Raw genomic sequence first — 24213 nt, forward strand, 5'->3', positions numbered from 1 at the left:
ACTCCATGGACTGAAGTCGTTCAGGCTCCTCTGTCCTTGGGAATTTCCCATGTTAGAAAATATTTTGACCATGTAATATCACTCTGCTTGCAAACGATTGCATTCTGGATCTGTCTATCTTTAGGCCAGTTCAACACTGTTTTTGTTATTGTAGCTGAAAATCTAGACTTTAGATTGGACATCACATTTATTGTAATTACTGACATACTTGTATTTGTTCTTTCGTCTTATTTTATGACCTCATTTGTCCCACTTTTCTGTTTCTTTTTCCCTCTTATTTCTTGACTTCACTTGGATTAATTGATTCTCTCTCTATCACTTATAATTCCCAGTAAACAGAAGTAAATTAATCATATCCTTAGTTTAGGACAGATTTTCATCACTGTTCTATATAAAAACTTTATATAATCCATTTGCCTGCTTGTTAATTAATACAGTAAATACTTGTGACCTAATTACTGAACTGTTTGATTTTTTCCCCAGTCTCTTTTTTATCTCCTTCCAAAAATCTGCTCAGATACATATTGGGCTTTCTCACTTTCTCAAGGTGGAACTCCTTCAAATTTTTCATTTTCTTGTTTCTTTGGGTTCCATTCCAGGGAATTAGTTCTTATTTCCAATTTTTCAATTTTCTTTTTCAGTGTTAGGTCTCTTGTTTCACCTATCAAAATTTTTATTTTAATTTATTATGTCTGTTAGTTCTAGAAGTCTGAGGGGGTTTTGCTTACTAATATTATAGTCTCACTTTCATCACTCTTCTTCTCAAGACTCAATTTTTAAATCAATAAAAGATTTTCTCAAGCTGCTCAGTTTTGGGGTGTCTTTTATTTTATTTTATTCGTATTTTTATTTTGGCTGAGCCACGTGGCATGCTAGATCTAGTGCCCCAACTAGGGATCGAACCCATGACCCATGTGTTGGAGGCTCAGAGTCCTAACCACTGGACCACCAGGAAAGTCTCAAGACTCAATTTTGGCAATCTGCTCTGTGACTCAGGGAACTTAAACCAGGGCTCTGTAACAACCTAGAGGCGTGGGGTGAGGAGGTGGGTGGGAGGGGGGTTTAAGAGGGAGAAGTATGGCTCCCTATGGCTGATTCATGTTGATGCTGGCAGAAACCAACACAGTACTGTAAAGCAATTATCCTTCAATTAAAAAATAAACTTTAAAAAAACTCAATTTTTAAAATAAACCTTCTATTTTGCAATCAGTGTCTGATATTTCTCACGTATGAACTCTTTGACAATTTCTTTCTTCTATTCTCTAATTCTGATGTATTTCACCCACTGTGCCTTTCTGATGACACTTCTTCTGATTTATTTTTAGATGTGTTTCTCATTTTCCTTGAAAATTTTACCAATAGGAATTCTCGGAGACCGAGGTTAAAGCCCTGTTCCCTCAGAGAGGTCTTGCATATGTTTTCTGCCAGTTCCCTAGTAGTCCTATCCATCTGGAAATCACTTTAAATTCAATTCTCCACTTGAACTTCAATTTTAACATGCAGGTAACAACAAATTTACATGAGAGTTTGATGCTGACAATGATTTCTCAGGGGCAAATTCATTTTCCTTCCATCCAGTGTCAAAGTAAATGCAGGCTATTTTACATGCTGTTCCCTTCTGCTTTGTAGTCTTATTTAATATTCCCTCTAACATTGATGGGCCGAGTTTTGCAGAGATCTATTAGAACTCCTACCTTTTTGAGTTCCATACATTATGTCCTATCTATTATACTTAAGATGAGCATGTATCATTCCATATGCTTTTAAGAATAAAAGTGGGTGCAATTAATAATTACACCAGGGCAACAGACATTAACTAGTACTGTGCTGGGTAAATCAGGAAGTATGATCACCTTATTCTTCCCAACACAGGTATCTTGGGCTTGAAAACCTAGGCTCAAAACCACCATGATTTTGCAGCTCCTGTTTGGAAAACTGCTGCTTCTGCTGTTTACTGACATCTAGCTTCCCATCTTCATTTTTATTTTTTTTTCCCCTTTGTGGATTCTTTAGTTTCTTATCAGCTCAGTGAGCATTTTTATAGGTATTTATGAAAATATTTTATTTAGCCATTTTCACTGGTTCCAATTGAAAGGTTGTACAGTAAATTTAATCTAGCTGTTACCAAAAACAGAAGGAAATCTAAAGATTCAATTTAAGCATGAATCCCCTATACCTAGAAATTGGGAGAGTAAGAATTGGGATTAAAAAAGCAGGTATTCCTCATTCTATAAGAGGCTCATGTCTTTTGTTGTTCTATATATCACACCTTTTAGCATATTGCCAAGAGCTGGAAACATCACGTGACCATGTGCTGGAGGAGCTAAAAATCTCACTGGGGAGAAAAAAACACATGGACACAGAAGAGTGATAATCCAAGTTCTGTAAGATAAAGTGCCCAAAGTGCTTCATGAATAAGAAAAAGAATTTGTAGGACTGGCTATCCTGGGCTGAGGGGTTAGAGAAAATTTCACAAAAGCTGAAGAAGGTATGAAGAGTTTATTTATACAAAGAAGATCATTTGTGGTACACCTGTAGATTTTTTCTTGACTTTCGTGATGTGAGATACAGATATTTATAATGTGGCCTCTGATAATGGGATAATAATAAGCATTTAATACCAAACACTCCGGTGGTGTTCATCTTCTAGGTGTATTTAAACGGATAAATGGGGCATTTAATCATGTACAGTTAGCACCCTTGGAAATTTCTGTGGATTTACCACCTAGAGCTGACTTCAGGGTTATTGGTGAGAGGGATTTAGATAATTATATGTGTTCTTGAAATGTTCCCTTTGGATTGAGCTTTTTAGATATAACTAGAATAATAATAAACTGAAATGGTGAAAAGAACGTGATAACATTTCATTGAGATTTGACTACAGGACAATATAAATACTCAACCTAAAAGGCACACATGAATAATACAGTTAGTTTGCAAGACTGTAGTATCTTTGAAAGCAAAATGGTTTATTATTAGGGTTTGTGTCTCCAGGGTATAACATAGTACTTCGCATACAGTAGAAGTTTAGAAGATGCTGGTGTTAGTTAACCTGAACAGAAATTTAAAATGATATAGTAATTCTAAACATGTAGGCTTTCCTCTGTTCTTTAAAACCCTGTATTCAATAAACAAATATATAAACAGAATAAAGAATGTTTATGCATCTTTATTTAGTTTTCAAATGTTTGTGGAAGGAATTGTGATTAATCCAAAAAGCATCATTTAGAGGCATGAATGTACTGTTAATGAGCATTTCCAAAAAGAAAAACAATATGATCGGGCTAGGGGCATATTTTCAAATCATGGAGAACAAATTAAATGCTATCATGTTATCACATACCATATACTCCTATATCATATAATATGGAATCATAGAGACAAAATAAAAATAAGGAAACAGAGCAACTGCAAGAAACTCAGTGATTTAGGTGCACTTTGAAAAGTCCCACTGTTCTAAAACCTCAAATGTACACAAAAGAACAAAAGTCAGAGGAAGTTTCACCCTCACTGAGATCAGGAAACACCTCTGGCATCATGCTACCAGCCCCTAAGACTTTCTTCTAGATATCAAACAGTTAGGGTAAATAGAAATAAGATGCCAGAAATACACCCAACTGCGGGGTGCAGAGGTACAAAGAACATATCAAGTCATAGGCAGAGAGTGGAGGGCGTTTGGAACAACCTCACTAATCTCCTCCAGCTTAGTATCCCAGAGTTCTTCTTTGTTCTTTGAATGATCATTCCTTTAGAACTCCTGTCTGTGTCAAGGATGCTTCTGAGGGTATTAATTATAGGTTTCAAAAAATTGTCCTCAAGTCAAGAATATTTCTGATTCAACCTCAAAAGCTTAGCAGTCTCTTGGTGTGAAAAAAACAGGAAGTGTTCCACGTAGGTCCTGCTCCCTCACCTGCCATAGACTACAGTAGAACAAAGAGAGCTTCTCCTCAGTTCGGTTCAGTCGCTCAGTCGTGTCCAACTCTTTGCGACCCCATGAACTGCAGCACGCCAGGCTTCCCTGTCCATCACCAACTCCTGGAGTTTACTCAAACTCAGGTCCATTGAGTCAGTGATGCCATCCAACCATCTCCTCCTCTGTCATCCCCTTCTCTTCCTGCCCTCCATCTTTCCCAGCATCAGGGTCTTTTCCAATGGGTCGGTTCTTCACATCAGGTGGCCAAAGTATTGGAGTTTCAGCTTCAGCATCAGTCCTTCCAATGAATAAAACTGGGCAGAGTGTCTGGTGGCTCAGTGCTAAAGAATCCGCCTGCCAGTGCAGGAGACATAGGTTCGATCCCTGGTCCGGGAAGATCTTACATGCTGATCCTGGAAGATTCCACATGCCACAGGGCAACCAAGCCCATATGTCACAACTACTGAGCCTATTCTCTAGAGCCGGGAGCCACAATGACTGAGCCTGTGTGCTGCAACTACGGAAGCCTGAGTGCCCCAGACCCCTGCTCCGCAGCAAGAGAAGCCACCACAATGAGACGCCTTCACACCACAACAAGAGAGGAGCCCCCACTCCTTGAAACTAGAGAAAAGGCCATGCAGCAACAAAGACCCAGCACAGCAAAAAATAATAAATAAATAAAGTTACTAGAAAAATGAGAATCTCATGACTGAGCAACGTGTGAAACAACAGCATGTAAAATTAAAAAAAAAAAACACAAAAAAACACTGGACAAAATATGTGAATCCAAGGCTTTCAGGCATGGGACAGCAGACAAGGCAAGACTGTGAGCCTCACATTCACCCCAGCTCGCTGTTTAGGCATAATTTCCTGATCATGGCACAGAGTTCTGGAGTCTAACCAGAGCACAGAGGTCCCACTGAGCCAAGAGGCCAGAGGTCAGAGTTTAACATTGTTGATGTATCTAAAATGTGTGAAGCAGAGCACCGATGATGGAGAGAAAAGGGGCAGAAATACATGGAGATTTCTTGTGACTCCTGGGCCAAGTGCCATGTTTGCACAGAGAGACTCCTTGAAATTAACCATGAAGACGCTATTATGGCATCAAAGACACTCCTGGTCAACACCTGGTGTTTGCACCCATCGTAAAGGAGATCAGTCCTGGGTGTTCACTGGAAGAACTGATGCTAAAGCTGAAACTCCAATACTTTGGCCACCTCATGCGAAGATTTGACTCATTGGAAAAGACCCTGATGCTGGGAGGGATTGGGGGCAGGAGGAGAAGGGGACAACAGAGGATGAGATGGCTGGATGGCATCACCAACTCAATGGACATGAGTTTGAGTACACTCCGGGAGTTGGTGATGGACAGGGAGGCCTGGCATGCTGTGATTCATGGGGTCGCAAAGAGTCGGACATGACTGAGTGACTGAACTGAACTGAAAGAGGAAAAACCTCCTTAACACCTCATTAACTCATTTTGCAAAGAGAAACAGAAACCTGTGCCTTAGGAGTAAAGACCACGCCCTAGAGTAAGGGCTGTCTGCTCTAGACAAGCTTTAAGAAAAAGGCTAAAACCAAGTCTGGACTAAACCATAGGAGAAACAGAATTTGGCAGTTGGGTCCTGCTTTTTAAAAGGGCTTGGAAAACATCTCGGGCTTTCCACAAATCTGTTGTTAAATTGTAAAACCAAGTCAATGCAATTTCCAGGTGCTTAGCAAGTAATTGATGTGTCTATTAAAGGAAAAGTCAACTGTCTTCAAAGGACAGTAATAGAATCTAGTGCCTCTATAATGGTTCATTCACAATACCCAGTATTCAGTAAAACATCAAGTCACACAAAATAGAAGAATGTGTTCCACAGCCAAAGAAAGCAATTAGAAATTGACCTCTAGATCACTTTATGTTGTTATTATTGTTGCTTTGACTGGCTATCCTTTAAGAAATCATTGTGATAGGCTGTGTGTTACCCTTTCCAAAATATCCTAATCCCCAGAACCTGTAAACATTTACCTACATGCTTAGTCACTCAGTTGTGTCTGACTCTTTGTGACCCATGGATGGTAGCCCACCAGGCTCCTCTGTTCATGGGATTCTCCAAGCAAGAATACTGGAGTGAGTTGCCATTTCCTTCTCCGGGGGATCTTCCTGACCCAGGGATCAAACCTGGGTCTCCTGCAATGCAGGTGGATTCTTTACCTTCTCAGCCACCAGGAAAGCCCAAAACACATATGGAAGGGTGTGGGATCTTAGTTCCCTTATCAGGGATCAAACCCTGACCCCGGGCATTGGGAGCATGGACTCAACCACTGGACCACCAAGGAAGGCCCAAACATGTTACTTTACATAGAAAAATAGACTTTGCAGGTGGGATTTAATGACAGATTTTGAGATGAAGAGATTACCCTGAATTATCTGCAGAATTGCAAGAGTTACAATAAAATGAAGTCAGGAGAGTCAGAGTCAGAGATGGGAGATATTCACATAGAAGCCCAAGTCAGACAGATTTGAAGATGACACACTCTTGGTTTTGACAAGGAAGGAGGAGCCGTGAGCCCAGGAATGCAGGTAGTGTATATGAGCTGGAACATGCAAAAGAATGATTTCCTCTCTAGAGCTCTCAGAAGTAAGGCAAGACTGCCAACTCCCTGACATCAGCCCAGTGAAACCTGGTTCAGATTTCTGGCCTCCAAAGAGAGTTGTTGTTGAGTCGCTCAGCCAAGTGCAACTCCTTGTGACCCCATGGACTGCAGCACACCAGGCTTCCCTGTCCTTTCCTATCTCCCAGGGTTTGCTCAAACTGAAAGAGAGTAGGTTTGTGTTGTTTGAAGCCACTAAATTTGTCATAACTGTTTCAGCATCCAGGCGAAAGGGATACAAGCCAGATGCTGGATTTAACAGACAATGATGTTAAAGCAGCTATTTAAACATGCTTAAAGAGTTAAAGAAAAAAAATTATTTATTCAGTGAGTGAGACCAGTGTAACTTTCAGAGAGCAATGGAGATCAACAGAAATTTTACAACTGAAGAGTAGAATAACTGAAACAAAAACCTCTCAGGAAAGCCTGTCTGATTCTTTCACAGGCAATTTCATCCATTCAATCAAAAATAAATAGACATGCAAGGAGACAGAACCATGTGGTTAATAAAAATGAGGAAGATAGCAGTCAATGGAAGTAGACCCAAAGGTAATCCAGTTATAGAAAGATAAGAACTTTAAAATAACTATGATTATTCAGTTCTAGAAAATATGGGGAAAGGAGGACAAAATAGATTAAAAGACAAGGAAGTTCACTGACATGGTAGAGTTCATTAAAAGAAACAAATGTACATTCTATAAATGAAAAAGATATAGTATCTGGTATTAGGAATTCAATAGATACAGTTAATAGCAAGTTGCATAGAATACAAGGCACGATCAATAGAAAATATTCAGACAGAAGCACAACAAAGGAAATAGAATTGAAAAAAAAGGCACCAGTGTGTACTAGTCTTCCTGGGAACTCAGTAACAGAAGTGGCTCTCACCCTTCAGTCATTTTTACATTATTGTTCTGCTATCATTTGATATAATTTAAGCTAATTGTATAACATCAGATAGATTATATTGAATGGTGTTAGGTAGAATTTAAGAACCAAATTAGAACAGGAAATAATGTTTGGCCCTAAGTGTTACATGGCCTTGTAGTTACGAATGATGTCTTATTCTGCTCCTTATCAGAACCTCTAGGGGGAAAATAAATTGGCCTCCACTGGCCCAAAAGGACACACAAAGGCAATAAGGCAGGTTTGGAGGAGAAACCTGGCAGCAGCTTTCTAGCTCCTCTGAACAGCTAGCTCCTCTAGCTCCTCTGTTCCCCAAGGGGACAGCTCCAACCCTATGGATCACAGGCATGGCTGTGATCAGTAAACCTCAAAGAGTTAAAGAACAAAAATCTATCTCATAGAAAGCCATAATTCAGAGACACATGCACCCCAATATTCATTGAAGCAATATTTACAATAGCAAGGACATGGAAGCAACCTAAATGTCCATTAATGGAGAAATGGATAAATAAGATGTGGTACATATACACAATGGAATATTACTCAGCCACAAAAAAGAATGAAGTTGAGTCATTAATAGAGACATGGATGAAGTGTCATACAGAGTGAAGTGAGTCAGAAAGAGGAAAACAATATCGTGTTTTAATACTTATATGTGGAACCTAGAAAAATTGTGTAGATGGTCTTATTTGCAAAACAGAAATAGAAACACAGACCTAGAGAACAAATGTTTGGATTCCAAGGAGGGGGGGAAAGGGTGGGATAAATTAGGAGATTGGGATTGACATATATACGCTATTGATAACACTGGGAGTCCCATTCAGTGCTCTGTGGTGACCTCAATGGTAAGGAAATTCCAAAAAGAGGGGACGTATGTATACATATAGCTGACTCACTTGGCCGTATAGTAGAAACCAACACAATATTGTAAAGCAATTGTACTCCATTAAAACTCAAAATAAAATTCATGGTCATCAAAAATTTTTTTTTCTCATATGGAAGAGAAATTCTATCAACACTTACACTCTCTTGGAGGAAATACTGGAGAGGAAGCTTCCATATCTCTTTTTATCCCTTCCTCATGTCTTTCCACAGGTGGAGGAATAGCTAAACCGATCAGTGAGAGATGTGTTCAGAGTGGAAGGGGTAAAGGCAGTTGAGGCATCAAAGATCTTTACTGGAAAGCCATGACTAACAAAAGCAGAAGAATGTTTGAATTTTAAAGTAACCATGGTGAAAGGCCCAGTGGATTATGACAACAATAAGTGATGACTAGAAAACTAGTTTTATAATTGAAAGGTAATGCTAATACATCCTGAAACCCTGCTCGATCATCACATTACAAGGTGGTCAGACATCACACACCTCCTCTGGTGGATTAGAGCTTCTGAAAAAGAAAGGAAAGAGGGACTTCCCTGGTGGTTCAGTGGTTAAGAATCCACCTTGCATGTAGGTGTGGACTTGATCCCTAGTTGGGGAACTACAATCCCACATGCTGGGGGGCAACTAAACCTGCCCCCCAACTAGAGATTCCATGCACCACAATGAAAGATCCGGAGTGTGCAACTGAGACCTGAGGCAAATAAATACATAGATATTGTTTTTAAAAAGTAGAAGAGGGAAAGAGAGAAGGAGGGAGGAAGAGAGGGAAGGAAGCAGGGTGGGAGGGAGGGAAGAACAAACCTGTATCTAATTCTACCTCTAGCCCTACCTTCCAACTTGTATTTGTATCTGTTTCCAAAACAAATACAAGGCATGGAGGACTATTGATAAATAACAAAACAGAATTCAAACAATCAAATTCACAATGTGGAAAATTTCATAGAACAAATGGACTTGTTCATAAATAAAGGGAGAGGTAAGTCTAATAGACTAAAAGAAATTTAACAGATATATTAACCCAGTGTAACACTTATGCTTTATTTGGAAACTGATTTGGGGGGGGGGAGGAAAAACTGAGAGGACACATTTGAGGTAAGTAGGGGAGAGAAAATACGGATCAGATATTAGATAATATGAAGGGACAGTTTTTTTATTTTGTTTTGGTATCACGTTTTGAACAAGATCAATGTGGAAGAATTTATTGGTGAAACTACTGTTTTCTAGGATTAGCTGTTGAATGTTCTAGGGGAAAAAAATCTATGGGAAAGGATAGATGAAACAAGGGTAGGTTGCTGATTCTTAGTGAAAGTAAGGCATGGCTATGTGAGGTCACTTGCTAATTTCTCTAATTTTTGTGGTCATTTGAAGCCTTCTCTGGTGGTGCTACTGGTAAAGAACGTCCCTGCCAAGGCCAGAGATGCAAGAGACAGGGGTCTGATCCCTGGGTTGGGAAAATCCCCTGGAGAAGGAAATGGCAACCCACTCCAGCATTCTTGCCTGGAGAATTCCACGGACAGAGGAGCCTGGTGCACTACAGTCCGTGGTCGCAAAGAGTCAGACATGACTGAGCACACCCTCACACATGTGACAAAGTTAAAGGTGAAATGGAGGGGTTAATGTCTCCTGAGTTCAGAGCAGGTGTGTCTGGATGCAGATTCCAGTCCCTAGACTATGGGCAGACCAGCCAGCTCCCTCTCTGGCAGACAGCCAGAGCTCGGCTCTATTGTTCATACCCTTTCTCTGCCTACAACTGGGAGAACTGGGCAAAGGGCATTCAGGTCCCATTCTAGTTTCAGAAGTATCATCAATCTCTTTTTTGGCTTCAGTTCCAAACTGCATCCTCCGGCACAATTTGCGCACAACGCTTTACTCTGGAAAAGAAAAGTGACCCTTTGAATCTAATTTAGCTTGGATCGTTGTGATTACATTCTATCAGCAGAACCCTGGAGGGCAGAGAGTCATCTGTACCTGACCCGCAACTGCAGGGAACCGGTCAGATAAGAGAATGACAGAACTGCTGAATCAAGCGAAGGAATTCTGAGGATAAAGGAAAATGATGCATGTTCCTCAGCTAAGGTCAACTAGTCAGGGTAATAAAGATGTTAAAAATCTGAGAAAGTGGGATTGAGTGTTGGCACAAGTTCCTAAGAGAGCAGAATAAGGACCAAAGACACAGTGGGAGGAATGAGCATCAGAAAGAGAGATGATTTGTTGTTCTGTACATTGGTGGGAAGAAGGAAAAGGATAAAAGAAGCTACAGTGACAAGTTAAGATTGAGATGAAGGAGACTGAGGTGGATTTTCTCTGGTGGATGAAACCTTTGAAATAAGAAATAGAGAGAAAGGCAAGGAGCTTGAGTCCAGAGCTAGAATGACAATGATGGTAGAAAGGCTGATCTATCTGGTCACGCTTCGGTGATGGCCCAGGAAAGGAGCTGCGTATCCATGGGTGGAGGGTGTGGGGAGGACAAATACCGAGCTTCCAGGTTCCCAGGGGACATTTGAACGCAACTCACGCTTCCCGAGTGGCGCAGTGGTAAAGAATCTGCCTACCAATACAGGAGATGTGGGTTTGATCCCTGGGTGGGGAAGATCCCTTGGAGAAGGAAATGGCAATCCACTCCAGTGTTCTTGCCTGGAGAATCCCATGGGCGGAGGAGACTGGTGGGCTATACTCCATGGGGTATCAAAAGAAGCAGACACAGCTGAGCAACTAAACAACAGAAACAGCAAAAATCACACTGTGTGGCTACTCAGATGGAAAAGTCGGGCCTTAAGTGAAACGGCTTTTAAAAAAACATTTTATTGGAGTATAGTTGCTTTACAGTGTTAAGCTAGTTTCTACTGCACAGTGAAATGAGCCAACTGTGAGTACACATATACTCCCTCTTTTTTGGATTTCCGTCCCATTTAGGTCACTGTAGAGCACTGAGAAGAGTTTCCTGTGCTATAGAGTATGTTCTCGTTACTTAGCTATTTCATGAAAAGTGAAAGGGAAGTCGCTGAGTCGTGTCCAACTCTTTGCGACCCCAAGGACTGGAGCGTACCAGGCTCCTCCGTCCATGGGATTTTCCAGGCAAGAGTACTGGAGTGGGTTGCCATTGCCTTCTCCAGGGGATCTTCCCGACCCAGGGATCAAACCCAGGTCTTCCACACTGCAGGCAGACACTTTACCATATAAGCCACCTGGGAAGCCCCTACCTATTCCATACATAGCATCAATAGTATATATATGTCAATCCCAATCTTCTGATTCATTCCACCTCCCTCTCTCCCCCATACCTTCATACTCTATGTCTGTGTCTCCATCTGCTTTGCAAATAAGATCATCTATACCAATTTTTTTTTTCAGATTCCACATGTATGTGTTAATATACAGTATTTGTTTTTCTCCTTCTGACTTACTTCACTCTGTATGACAGACTGAGTCCATCCACATCTCTACAAATGACCCAATTTCATTCCTTTTTATGGTTGAGTAATATTCCTTTGCATATATGTACCACATCTCCATCCATTCTTCTATTGATGTACATTTAAGTTGTTTCCACCTTCTGGCTATTGTAAATCATTTCACGTGGTATTTACAAAACAACAACAACAACCCAGGATAGCACTTCAAGTTTCTACTGTTGAGGGCCTGAGTTTGATCCCTGGTCAGGGAACTAAGATCCCACAGGCCAGGAGAAGATGGCTCAGAAGGTTCTGTGTGGAGAGGCACCATCATCCCAAGAAGTTCATGTACAGAGCTGCCGGCCTTCCTCTTTCTCCCCTGCTTGCCTGGAGTGTCCCAACAAGTATCCTCACTTAGGTCTGAGTCATATGGCAAGTTCTAGAAGATCCCCAAAATCACAGTGTTCCTATGGTATCCTCTCCTTTGTTTAAATCATCTGTTCCAGCCTTATTCCATAACTGGCTCTTAAAGTTGTTTTTGTACCATAAACATGGAGAACATAAGCTTCAAGTAAATAGAACAGTGGTAAGGCTGCATTTTCACAGAAAACTATTATCAGCCTATTTGGTGATTTTAAATTAGTTTATTAATTGTATCAACACATTTACCAAGGTTTCGAGTATCCAGACTAGGCATTTTCTTAAATATTTACATTTAGTGCTAATTAAGTACACACAATTCAGAAATAGCTTTAGCTGTTACAACAGAGAACATATTTTCAACAGAGGCACAAAACAAAAGGTATCTAAGGAGAATCAGTATTTCCTAGAATATTTTCTCACAGAAATCAAAACAATGCTAGATTTTATTTAATACTCAGTATATACATGGGGCTTCCCTGATGGCTCAGCCTGCAATGCAGAAGACACAGGAGATTTGGTTTTGATCCCTGGGTGGGGAAGATCCCCTGGAGAAGGAAATGGAAACCCACTCCAGTATTCTTGCCTGAAAAATCCCATGGGCAGAGAAGCCTTGCCGGCTATATCCAAAGGGACAAAAAGAGTAAGACACAACTAAGCAACCAAAAAAAATGAAAAACTATACATTATGTTGAAAAGTACTTTTATTACCCCCAATTCTTCCTTCTCCAAGAAATGTTGATAATTACTAGTACAACTTAAAATGAAATGACAATTTTTATAAATTCAATAAGAATTTTTATTTTTTTAATCATTAAAAAAATTTTTTTGGTCATGCTGGGCAGCATGCAGGATCTTAGTTCCCCAACCAAGGATCAAATTTGTGCCCCCTGCAGTGGAAGCATGGAGTATTAACCACTGAACCACCAGAGAAGTCCCTCAATAACAATTTTTAAAATGATCCACAACAATAAAAACATAATTCCCCAAATATCTTGCAAGTATTAGTTTTAGCTATTTGCATGGAGATCTTTGAATTGTCTCAAGAGTATCACACTGAGTTGTTTTAATCTACAAAACTGACTAAAGCCTAGTGAAAAGCACAGTTTAGTAATCTCAGAGCAAATTTTGAAAAAAAAAGTTAAAGACATGAGGTTTTTTAAAAGTGAATATTAAAAAATACACAAATAAGGCTTTGAGTAGTTTAGGTGCTCATGACAAACAGATCTGAGCTCCCCGCCCCCCCCCAAAAAAAAGACAAAAAAAAAAAAAAAAGAAGATTGGCTTTCTCTTATCATGGCATTAAATCTATGGCAAGTAGGTGAACTTCCATTTTTATATATATACTGGTGGCTCAGTGGTAAAGAATTTGCCTGCCTTCACAGGAGATGCAGATTTGATCCCCGGGTCAGGAAGATCCCCTGGAGAAGGAAATGGCAGCCCACTCCAGTATTCTTGCCTGGGAAATCCCATGGACAGAGGAACCTGGTGGGAGTTCCTGGAGTTGCAAAAGAGTCAAATATGACTTAGCAACTAAACAACAGCAACAATAATGTGCAACTATGTGTGTGTAATTATATATATATATATATATATATATATATATATATATATATATAAAGCTGGTGAGACTAGAGTCCTCCCAGAGGGCCCTGAGTTCCCATGGTTCCAACTCTGCATCTGAATTCTTTACTGATATGCGTGTATCCCATTCTTATATCTACCCAAGGGGAGATCTCAATAAACAGATTGCAAAGAACTCACAGCAGCCCCGCCCTGGCTTTGGGACACGTTGACCTGAGTGCACAATATTGACTGAGAATTCCACTGAGGAAGACAGTCCGGACTTCTTAGAAGTTATAATTAAATTATCAATATTTCATGCTGGCAGAAGATATGGAGTGTTTCAAGGGTTGTTTGACTGACTGACTTTCTTTCCCTGCTCCAGGTCCCCACCTGTTCTGCACCTTACCATGGAGCACACAGCCTGCTGGAAGTTGCTGCTGACAACCACGTACAGTAACAGGTTACCAAAGGTGTTCAGGGCAGCTAGCGGTCTTGAAACGATGTACGCTTCATGGATCTGATGCTCAGTGGAGCAGCTAATGGAAAGCAGGCGAGATTCGATCCGAATGACCCTCAAGATATGGAAGGGCAAAAAGCATATGTAAAACACTAGAAGCAGCAGAATGGTGAGCCTGCGTGCTTTCTGCTTCAGGCAGCTGTGCGTCTGAGGTCCTTGAGTTAGGGTGTAGATTATCATTGTATAGCAGAGCGTCACTATCACCAAGGGGAGGCAGAAAGTGGTGGCGGTCAAAATTAGATTGTACCATTTGATGGTCGTGAGGTCATCCGAGCTGGTGAGGTCAGGGCAGGCGGATCTATTGGTGCTGGTGGTGGCTGTGATCAGGAAGGTCATGGGAATGACGGCCACCAGCGACACGATCCACACCACCGCACAGGCCACCACGGCCCATCGCTTTTTGTGGATGGAGAAGCAGCTCATGGGGTGAATGATGACAAAGTAGCGGAAGATGCTAAAGCAGGTGAGGAAGAGGATGCTGCTATAAAGGTTGAAGTGGAAGCCGAATCGGATGAACTTGCACATGAAGTCCCCGAAGACCCAGTGTTCTCCACCGGCGTAGTAGTGAATCAGGAAGGGAAGGCTGGTGAGATACAGCAGGTCGGTGCAGGCCAGGTTCAGCATGATGATGGTGCTGCTTCTCCAGGGCCGCATTTTGAAGATGTATGTGGAGATGGCTATCACATTTCCAGGAAAACCCACCAGGAATATGATGCTATAAATAACAGGGAGGTAGTGCGTCTTGAGGGGGATATTTTCATTGGTGCAATTTTCAAGAGCAGCTGCATAATCAGGAAAATCAGAGGCATTTGCAAAATCATCTAGTAGCTCATTCATGGCTGTCTCCTTTCATCTTGCAAGAAGACCAGAGAGTTCAGTTTGGCAATACGGACCAAGAGAAAGTAACTCACTGATAAAGGAAAATAGAAAACATTATTGGTAGGGTAATGAAAACAATGATCCACTTTTAAACAAAAATTGCTTGAACAGCCTCAATTGGCCACTTCTTTCTCTTTAATCTCCAAAGAGAAGAAATTGAATTTCTAAGAAAATGACTGTAAGGCAAGTTACTAAAGACATCTAACAATGATATAAAAGTTAAATGCTGTGAAAAGGGCTTCCCTGGTGGCTCAGCTGACCAAGAATCCACCTGCAATGCGGGAGACCTGGGTTTGATCCCTGGGTTGAGAAAATCCCCTGGAGAAGGGAATGGCTTCCCACTCCAGTATTCTGGCCTGGAGAATTCCACAGCCCGTATTATCCATGGGGTTACAAAGAGTCAGATATGCCTGAGAGACTTTCACTTCACTTAATAAGAATTGAAATGAAGGATTTGAGTGGAAAAACCCACGTGTAGCTGTGAAAAAACAACTTAGCAGTCTGCTACTGGGGCAAGCTCTAAGGTATCACTATTAGAGACTTACCCACAACAAGATCCACCATTAATCAAGTATAAGGCTATCTATTTTAAATATAGCAGTGTGTACATGTCAATCCTGGGCTTTCCCGATGGCTCAGCGGGTAAAGAATCCACCTGTAATGCAGAAGATGCAGGAGACTCCAGCTCGATCCCTGGGTTGGGAAGATGCCCTGGAGGAGGAAATGGCAACCCACTCAAGTATTCTTGCCTGAAAAATTCCATAGTCAGAGAAGCCTTGTGGGTTATAGTCCAAAGGGTCACAAAGACCTGGACACAATTGAGCGACTGAGCACCCCCCGGAACATGTCAATCCCAAACTTCTCTCCCAAGGACCTACTATATAAACAGGGAACTCTGAACAACATTCTGCAGTAACCTAAATGGGAAAAGAATTTGAAAAAGGATACATATATGTATAACTGAGTCACTTAGCTGTCACCTGAAACTAATACATTATTAATCAACTATGCTCCAATATAAAATAAAAATTAAAAAAAGATTCAGTCACCAAAACAAAATAATCACCCATGAAGCACTTCACCACAGTATTACCTCTAAACTTGATAAAAAGCTGAGAAATATTTCTTATTATCTCTATTTTACAAAAGAGACTAAAACTGCAACCTATTCCTGATAACATCTAGTGGCATAGGTGGGATTCGAACCTCCGTTTGTCTGACTTAGAGTGCATTCTCTTTCCAAACTGCTTCAGTCTGGATGGCCCTAAATGAGGGGTGTGATGAGAAGAGCAAAGGCATGAAAAGACTGAATACTGGACATTTTTAAATGTAGATTTCATGCATTCCAACTTGATATGTCCAGTGGATTTCATTTTCAAATTTCAGCTCTTCCAACCCATTTAATGTAATCTGTTCATGTTGTGTTGGGGGGAAGGGGGGGCGCATGGCATTTGAAGGGGAAGAAGGAACAGCAGTTCCATGCAGTGTTAAGAGCTAGAGTGCAATAAACCAGAGGGCCTGACCTTGACTCTGTTCAGTCAAAGAGGAGTTGTGTGTCCCTAAGCAAGTTGCTTACACTCTCCAGTTCTGGGAAGGAGGGGGAGTTGTACTTTAACTTTCTTCTTCTTGCTTATCAGTGTTTGCTTAAATTTTGACTGTGTATTTCAGCATGAAGTTCATTTAAAAGAAGAATTACTTACAATTAGCTTATTATTCAGATGTGAATAGCTGTTGGTAAAATGTATCCACTTACATATTTATGCAGTGCCCACTGTGTATTAATTAGGCAGTCTGCCAGATCCTAGAGATACCAAATGAATAACATGCACAGATGTACAAGCCACTATCACAGCCTACTTGGGGAGATGGACAGAGAAATTATTTTAACAAAGTACAACTCTGCCTCATAGAACTGTCAATATACCACCACCACCACTACCCAAAAAAGACAAGAAAAACACTTGGACACATAATAGTTCAGTTCAGTTCAGTTCAGTCGCTCAGTCGTGTCCAACTCTTTGTGGGCCCATGAATTGCAGCACGCCAGGCCTCCCTGTCCATCACCAACTCCCGGAATCTACCCAAACCCATGTCCAGCAAGTCGGTGATGCCATCCAGCCATCTCATCCTCTGTCGTCCCCTTCTCCTCTTGCCCCAAATCTGTCCCAGCATTAGGGTCTTTTCCAATGAGTCAACTCTTATGGGAAGGTGAGTGGCCAAAGTATCGGAGTTTCAGCTTCAACATCAGTCTTTCCAGTGGACACCCAGGACTGATCTTCTTGCAGTCCAAGGGACTCTCAAGAGTCTTCTCCAACACCACAGTTCAAAAGCATCAATTCTTCGGTGCTCAGCTTTCTTCACCGTCCAACTCTCACAAGCACTCAATAAATGGTAGCTGTTAATTGCTAGGGGCTTCCCTGATAGCTCAGTTGGTAAATCCTCCTGCAATGCAGGAGACCCCAGTTTGATTCCTGGGTCAGGAAGATTCACTGGAGAAGGGACGGGCTACCCACTCTAGTATTCTTGGATTTCCCTTGTGGCTCAGTTAGTAAAGAATCCACCTGCAGTGCGGGAGACCTGAGTTTGATCCCTGGGATGGGAAGATCCCCTGGAGAAGGGAAAGGCTACCCACTCCAGTATTCTGGCCTGGAGAATTCCATGGACTGTATAGTCCATGGGGTCGCAAAGAGCCGGATATGACTGAGCGACTTTCACATGTTAATTGTTAAGTCCTTTGATATATGAATAATGCAAGGTTACTGATATAACAAGGGCTTCCCTGGTGACTCAGATGGTAAAAAATTGGCAATGCAGGAATCCCCAGTTTGATCCCTGGCTTGAGAAGATCCCCTGGAAAAGGAAATGGCGACCCACTCCAGTATTCTTGCCTGGAGAATTCTGTGGATAGAGAAGCCTGACGGGCTACAGTCTATGGGGTCGCAAAGAGGCAGATGCGACTGAGTGACTAACACTTTGACTTTCAATATATTACAAAAAAGAAAGGGATCAGCTACCTGTGGACCAGACAGGGCACTAAAGGAACATCATCTAGGAGGGAACATTTCAGCTTTTCAGGAAACAGGCAAGAGGAGAGGAAGACATTCTAGGCAAAGAAAACAGCATTGCAAAGGCAGTGGGATCTGACAGAGTTCAAGGGATTTCAGGAGAGACCTCGGAATGCATGAAACCTCTATCACTTTTACTCTGAATGAACTGGGGCAAGAATAGCTCAAGGATAGGAAACCTGCCGGAGTTGGGGAGGGCAGTTGTCAGAATCCTCACTCAAGAGGCCAGCGCTCCCTGAAAGTGAAAGTGTTAGTCGATCAGTCGTGTTCAACTCTGAAAACCGCATGGACTGTAGCCTGCCAGGCTCTTCTATCCATGGGACTCCCCAGGCAGGAAGACTGGAGTGGGTTGCCATTCTCTTCTCCAGGGGATCTTCCTGACCCAGGGATTGAACCTGTGTCTCCTGCATTGCAGGCAGATTCTTTACCACTGTGCCACCAGGGAAGCCCGCGTGCTCCCTGGGACCATGTATTACTCATCCAACGTGAATGTGTTTCTCCTGGTCCAGTTAGTTTACCCTCAGGGACGATGCTACTGGCAGAACTATCATGGACACAGCACCCGGGGTGATAGGAGTCAGGCACTGCTGACCAGCAAGGATGCTACAAGGCCAGAAGACCACAGCCTGTCCCTCAGCCAAAAGCCATAATGCGCTCATGCACGGATAGAAGGCAGTCATTTAAACCCCAAAGAAAACAGTCAGGGAGTCCCTGAAGCAGCACTTCCTGAAATCTGTTCTTAGCAAGTCCAGATTCAAGACCTCATCGCCTATCTATCAACTCCTTGAAAGCAGAAACAAGAAGTCACCTCCTACCCCAGGGTCCGACACACTGGGGGCCTCAATAAACATTTGTGAATAAAAGAATCATGAGTAACATCAGCTAAATTTATCTTGTGCCGAAAAGCTAGTGAAGCAGCAACTGTTATTTAAAAAAAAAAAAGTTTGGTTCTTTTAATGGCTTTCAAGTAAGGAGCAAAATTAATTTCTGTCATTGCAAATAAACCCCTGACACATTAATGGGTCCACTTTAAAGCATAATCATATCAGGAAAAGGCAGGCTGTAGGTAGAAACAACCACCTCATTGTTTTTAAAAGCAACAGTTCAATGTGGGATTTATTGAAGAGTGACTGACTGAGAAATGTCACCTCCATCCCCTAAACCTCACTGAGAGAACAGTTTGAGTTTACCAAACACGTGTGAGGTTAAAAACAGGAGGCAAAAACTAGTCAGGGCTGTGAGCCAAGTAAAATGAGGCGATTTCTTTCCTCAACAGTCCTAGAGTCCTGTGCAATTCACAACTGCTACCAGAGCACCAGACTGCCACAAAGGAGCCATGTCCATTCAAAGGACATTGTGGAATAATGCAGTCTATTCCTTACCCTTGGCCACAACAGTGGATCTCAATCGTAGGGAGGTTACAGACCAGCTAGGACTACCAGACTCTCTATAAACTAGAGATAATAATCTACCAAGCTTCAACAAAACCAGACAGATACGTTTCAACTAAACTAGATGGCACACAAATAAAAGCCAGCACCAAAGATTCGGGAATTTTCTTATAATGGAAAACCCCATCATTTTAGCCTCTACTTTTTTTCTCTAAAAGTCGGAAGAGATTGCAAGGGTTTAAGGCGAGCTGTAGGATGTCACTGTTTTCAAAACGCACAGCTCAGGACCTCCAGTCCAAGACCAGCCTGCCCACAGACCTCATAGACTGGGATTGCAATAAAGAAATTTGTGAATAAAGAAGGCAGGACCAGACATGGTGTCTACTCACAGGGCCGCATAAACTGCTTTGCATCCACGGAGGACTGTTGCCCACTTGGAGGGAACAAGTCCAGCGGGATGAAAGATGCAATGTGACTTTTCTCCAGTAGCTGAGAATTTTTTAGCAAACTCCTATCCTACCCTCCCCCCGACTCTTCTGCAGCTCCCCCCAGCACACCCTGGGTTTTCCTAGTGCTGCTCTAAGGCTAAGCTACCATCCATTGCTGACCCTGCCCCTCCCACCCTCCCCAAGTCCTCCGAAACCCTGCAGCTGAGGTTGCATGTGGTTACCAAGAGAAACCTTGGATATACCTTCCATTCACAAAGGTTCATCCTGGTATCCTTATCTGTGTGTGTGTGTCTTCATGCTAAGTCACTTCAGTTGTATCCAACTCTTTGCGACCCTATGGACGGGCTCCTCTGTCCATGGGATTCTCCAGGCAAGAATACTGGAAGTGAGATGCTCAACCGTGTCCGACTCTTTGCGACCCCATGGACTGTGGCCTATCAGGCTCATCCATCCATGGGATTTCCCAGGCAAGAATAAAGGAGTGGGTTGCCAGTGGGTTGCCATTTCCTCCTCTGGGGGATCTTCCCAACCCAGGGATTGAACCCGAATCTTTCATGTCTCCCGCATTGGCAGGCAGGTTCTTTTACCACTAGTGCCACCTGGAAAGACCCAGTTTCCTAATCTACATATTTATAAACTAGTTGAATTTTTAACTAGTGGAAAACAGACCAACTCTTAGCCCTCCTTTGTGATGAGGGTGAATGTTGTCTGCCCTGGACCCTGAAGGAACCCCCTCTCCCCAACTCTTCCCACAAACCCAAAATTTCAGAGGAGAATCTGCAAGTTCAGTACCCTGAGAACCCTCAGGACCTGCCAAGCTGATGGAGCCCAAAGATGTGATTTTAGCTATTTGATCTTTGATATTCTCCAATTAAAGAAAATCTATGGAAATGCCCATAAAGACACACACAAGTTTTACATACAATCTGGAGCTTTAGAGATCGTATTAGTTCACTTAATCTAGAGCACGGAAACAAAACAAGATATAATAGAAGTATTTCAGGGGGAAATGTGTTTGTCTGCTTGTTTGTGCTGGGGTTTGCCAAACAGCATCTTTGGACTTTGTTAATATCATAAAGCCTAGAAACACACAGTGTGAGCTAAGAACGCATCCGGAGCGGGGAACCAACCAATGTCAGAGAGGAACTCCCTGCCCCCAGAGTCCCAACGCTCGGTCTTGAAAAAGGTAAGAGAGGAAACCTACAGTCAGAAACTTCTCCAGGTCTCCCTGAGACAAATCTCTGGCCATTCTAGGCTTTAATTGTCCCCAGGTGCGTCCCTCCTCCAAGCCACGACGCAGGGTGCTACACCTGTAGTTAAGTTGGGGGCCCGGGACTCCCTCCTTCGCTGGGTCCTGCAGCAGAGACTGGCGCGGAGGCTCTGTTCCCTCTGGGTGGGGGCATCCCGCATCCCAGGTCCCCTTTCCCGGATGAGCGCGGGTACCCCCAAAGCCGGCTCCCTCCCGCCCCGAGCCCAGCTCGCCCAGGTCGCGGCTCACCTAGTACCCCAGGCGCGGCCGCCGTGCGCCCCAGTGGCCGTCGGAGCGCGGCTGCGCCCCGGCGGCGGGACGGTCCCAGCAGAGGCAGCGCGCCGCCCCCGTCCCTCCCACCACGGGAGTCCGCGCCTCGGGTGCGCGCCCAGGTCCCGCCCAGCCCGCAGAGGACAGCATCCTCCGCCATCCACCTTCATGGGCAACGCAGGGACATCAGCTTCTGCTCCCCGGGATCTCTGGACATCCTCCGCGCCTGTTTTACGCGAAACTGACCAGAGGGACTATTTACAAGCGAGCAACACACAGCCTTTTCATACTGTTCATACTGTAGGCTCCCGGAGTAGGCATCTCGGGGCTGGTGATGGCCAGGGAAGCCTGGCGTGCTGCACTGCGTAGGGTCGCAAAGAGTTGGACAAGACTGAGCGACTGAACTGAACTGAACTGAACTGAAACGCAGCCTGGCAGGAGGGTTTCTCTCCCCAGGTCCATTGTAAGAGAAAGATCACCAGAAGCTTGCCCAAGTAAAAGATGCTTGGGCATTTTCCCTTGGTGATCAGAATGTCGGGGTAAAGAGGAAATGGCTCAAAGGGATTATTTAAAAACAGGTATTGGGTCCTAGAATTTTAGGTGTGGAAAGGACATTTACAAACATCCAATCCTGGGAATGTACACCGGTGAAGTTGCTCTAGAAAACAGCATGATGGTTTCTCAAAAAAATTAAAAATAAAATGACCATGTGATCCAGCAGTTCCATTCTGGGTATATTCCCCCAGAGAATCAAAAATAGAGTTTCAAAGAGGTATGGGTACACATACATTCATAGCAGCATTATTTACAGTAGCCAAAATGTGGAAGCAGCTCAAATGTCCACAGGTGAATGGATGGATAAGTAAAAAGTAGTATGTGCATACTCTTATTCAGGCTTAGAGAAGAAGGAAATTCTGACACATGCTACAACATGGATGAACCTTGTGGACATTACATTCAGTGAAATATGCCAGTCCCAATAAGATAAATGTAGTATGATTCTGCTTACATGAGATGTTTAGAATAGTCCAATGCATAGAGACAGAAAATGTCAATACAATGGTGGTTGCCAGGGGCTGGAAGTAGAAGGGATGGGATGGGTTTGTTTAATGGGTACAGAGTTCAGTTTTGAAAGAAGAAAACAGCTCTGGAGGTGGGCAGTGCTAATGGTAGCACGAAATGTGAAAATATTTGATGTCCCTCAACCATACACTTGAAAATGGTTAAGACAGTAAATTTTATGTCATATGTATTTTACCACGATTTTAAAAATTCTGTTAAAAACCCCCTTTTTATGGTCTCTGTTTACAAAGGAGATAACCGAGAATTAGAGAGGTCCAAGTAACAAGCCTGAGAACAAGGCCAGGGAGGCCTGAGTTAAACCAAGGCATTGATTCTCTGTTCTGACTGCACTGTGCTGGGGGTAACTGGGCCATTGGATGGAAGTCATCGTTCTCTCAGATATCGATGTGCTAGGACTTCCTTGACCTCCCGTGATTAAGACTCCAAGCTTCCAAAGCTGGGGTGCAGGTTCAATCCCTGGTCGTAGAACTAAGATCCCACATGTTGTTGTTGTTGGTCGCCAACTCGTGTCCAACTCTTTGGACACCCGTTGGAGTATAGCCCGTCAGGCCCCTCTGTCCGTGGGATTCTCCCAGGCAAGAATACTTTAGTGGGTTGCCATTTCCTTCTCCAAGGGATCTTCCCGACCCAGGGATGGAACCCGTGTGTCCTGCATTGGCAGGCAGATTCCTTACCACTGAGTCACCTGGGAAGTCTGTAAGATACCATACGCTGCATGGCAAAAAAAAAGAAGAAGACAATGTGCTGTAACCCAGCACTCCAAATTGATTCCATCAAGAAGATGATTTTATAAGCAATTGTCTTTTTTACCTTTTAATGTTATCTATAAATATTTCTTCTTACTACAACTTGATGATTTTATAAGCAATTGTCTTTTTTACCTTTTAATGTTATCTATAAATATTTCTTCTTACTACAACTTGAAATCCCCACGAATAAAGTAGTCATTTCAAGGAAAGCAGAAAATAAAATAAAATACTAACCAATAGATCTTAAACATCTCAGATTAAAGACAATACTATAATTTACATATCTTGAAAGCAACTTGCCTTGGACAAGTGATGTCACTAATTTAGACTATGTTTCAAACTTAAAATTTGGGATCTTGAAGTAGTCTTTTGCTAACCCAAAGTCAAAGACTCATATAAGGGTAAAATTCAACTTCCCTTTAAAATTGGTCCCTTGCCCACGTTCAGAAATGCATTTTCTCCTTTAAAATGAGCACCCAATAGAACAGGATTCCAGCATTTAGACGCGCAGCTATTTGAGCAGTACAGGTGCCACCTGCATTGAGCTGCAATTGCTTCTCTGAAGCAGGGCATGGTGTTTAGCTCCTCAATAATCTGGCTACTGAGACTTTCTCTAATTAGGAAGCACTGACATCTTAAAGCATCCTGCTCCAAAAAGCCGTATGAGACTCTACAGGGAAGGCAGATTCAAGTAGCGTCCTCCAAAGGCAGGAAGAAGGAGGACTAACATATTAATACCTATTACAACTAGTCTCCTGGCTTCCCTGGCGGATCAGATGATAAAGAATGCAGGAAACGCAGGTTCGATCCCTGGGTCAGAAAGATCCCCCGGAGCAGGAAGT

General features: G+C 42.6%; 1 protein-coding gene across 1 annotated transcript; it reads right to left on the bottom strand.

Moving 5' to 3' along the window:
* Positions 1-13648: 13648 nt before the first annotated feature.
* On the bottom strand, positions 13649-21561 carry OXGR1 (oxoglutarate receptor 1). The gene is made up of 2 exons (XM_043892352.1): positions 21519-21561; positions 13649-15146 (listed from the first exon to the last, which is right to left on the bottom strand). The coding sequence occupies exon 2, from the start codon at positions 15071-15073 to the stop codon at positions 14060-14062; it is 1014 nt and encodes a 337-aa protein (XP_043748287.1). The 5' UTR covers positions 15074-15146; positions 21519-21561; the 3' UTR covers positions 13649-14059.
* Positions 21562-24213: the final 2652 nt, after the last annotated feature.

The sequence above is a fragment of the Cervus elaphus genome, chromosome 30 (assembly GCF_910594005.1).
Source record: "Cervus elaphus chromosome 30, mCerEla1.1, whole genome shotgun sequence".
NCBI lineage: Eukaryota > Metazoa > Chordata > Mammalia > Artiodactyla > Cervidae > Cervus > Cervus elaphus.

Bases quoted from the DNA above. Each gene is read 5' to 3' on its own strand.
- OXGR1 (XM_043892352.1), bottom strand. From the start codon at position 15,073: ATGAATGAGCTACTAGATGATTTTGCAAATGCCTCTGATTTTCCTGAT.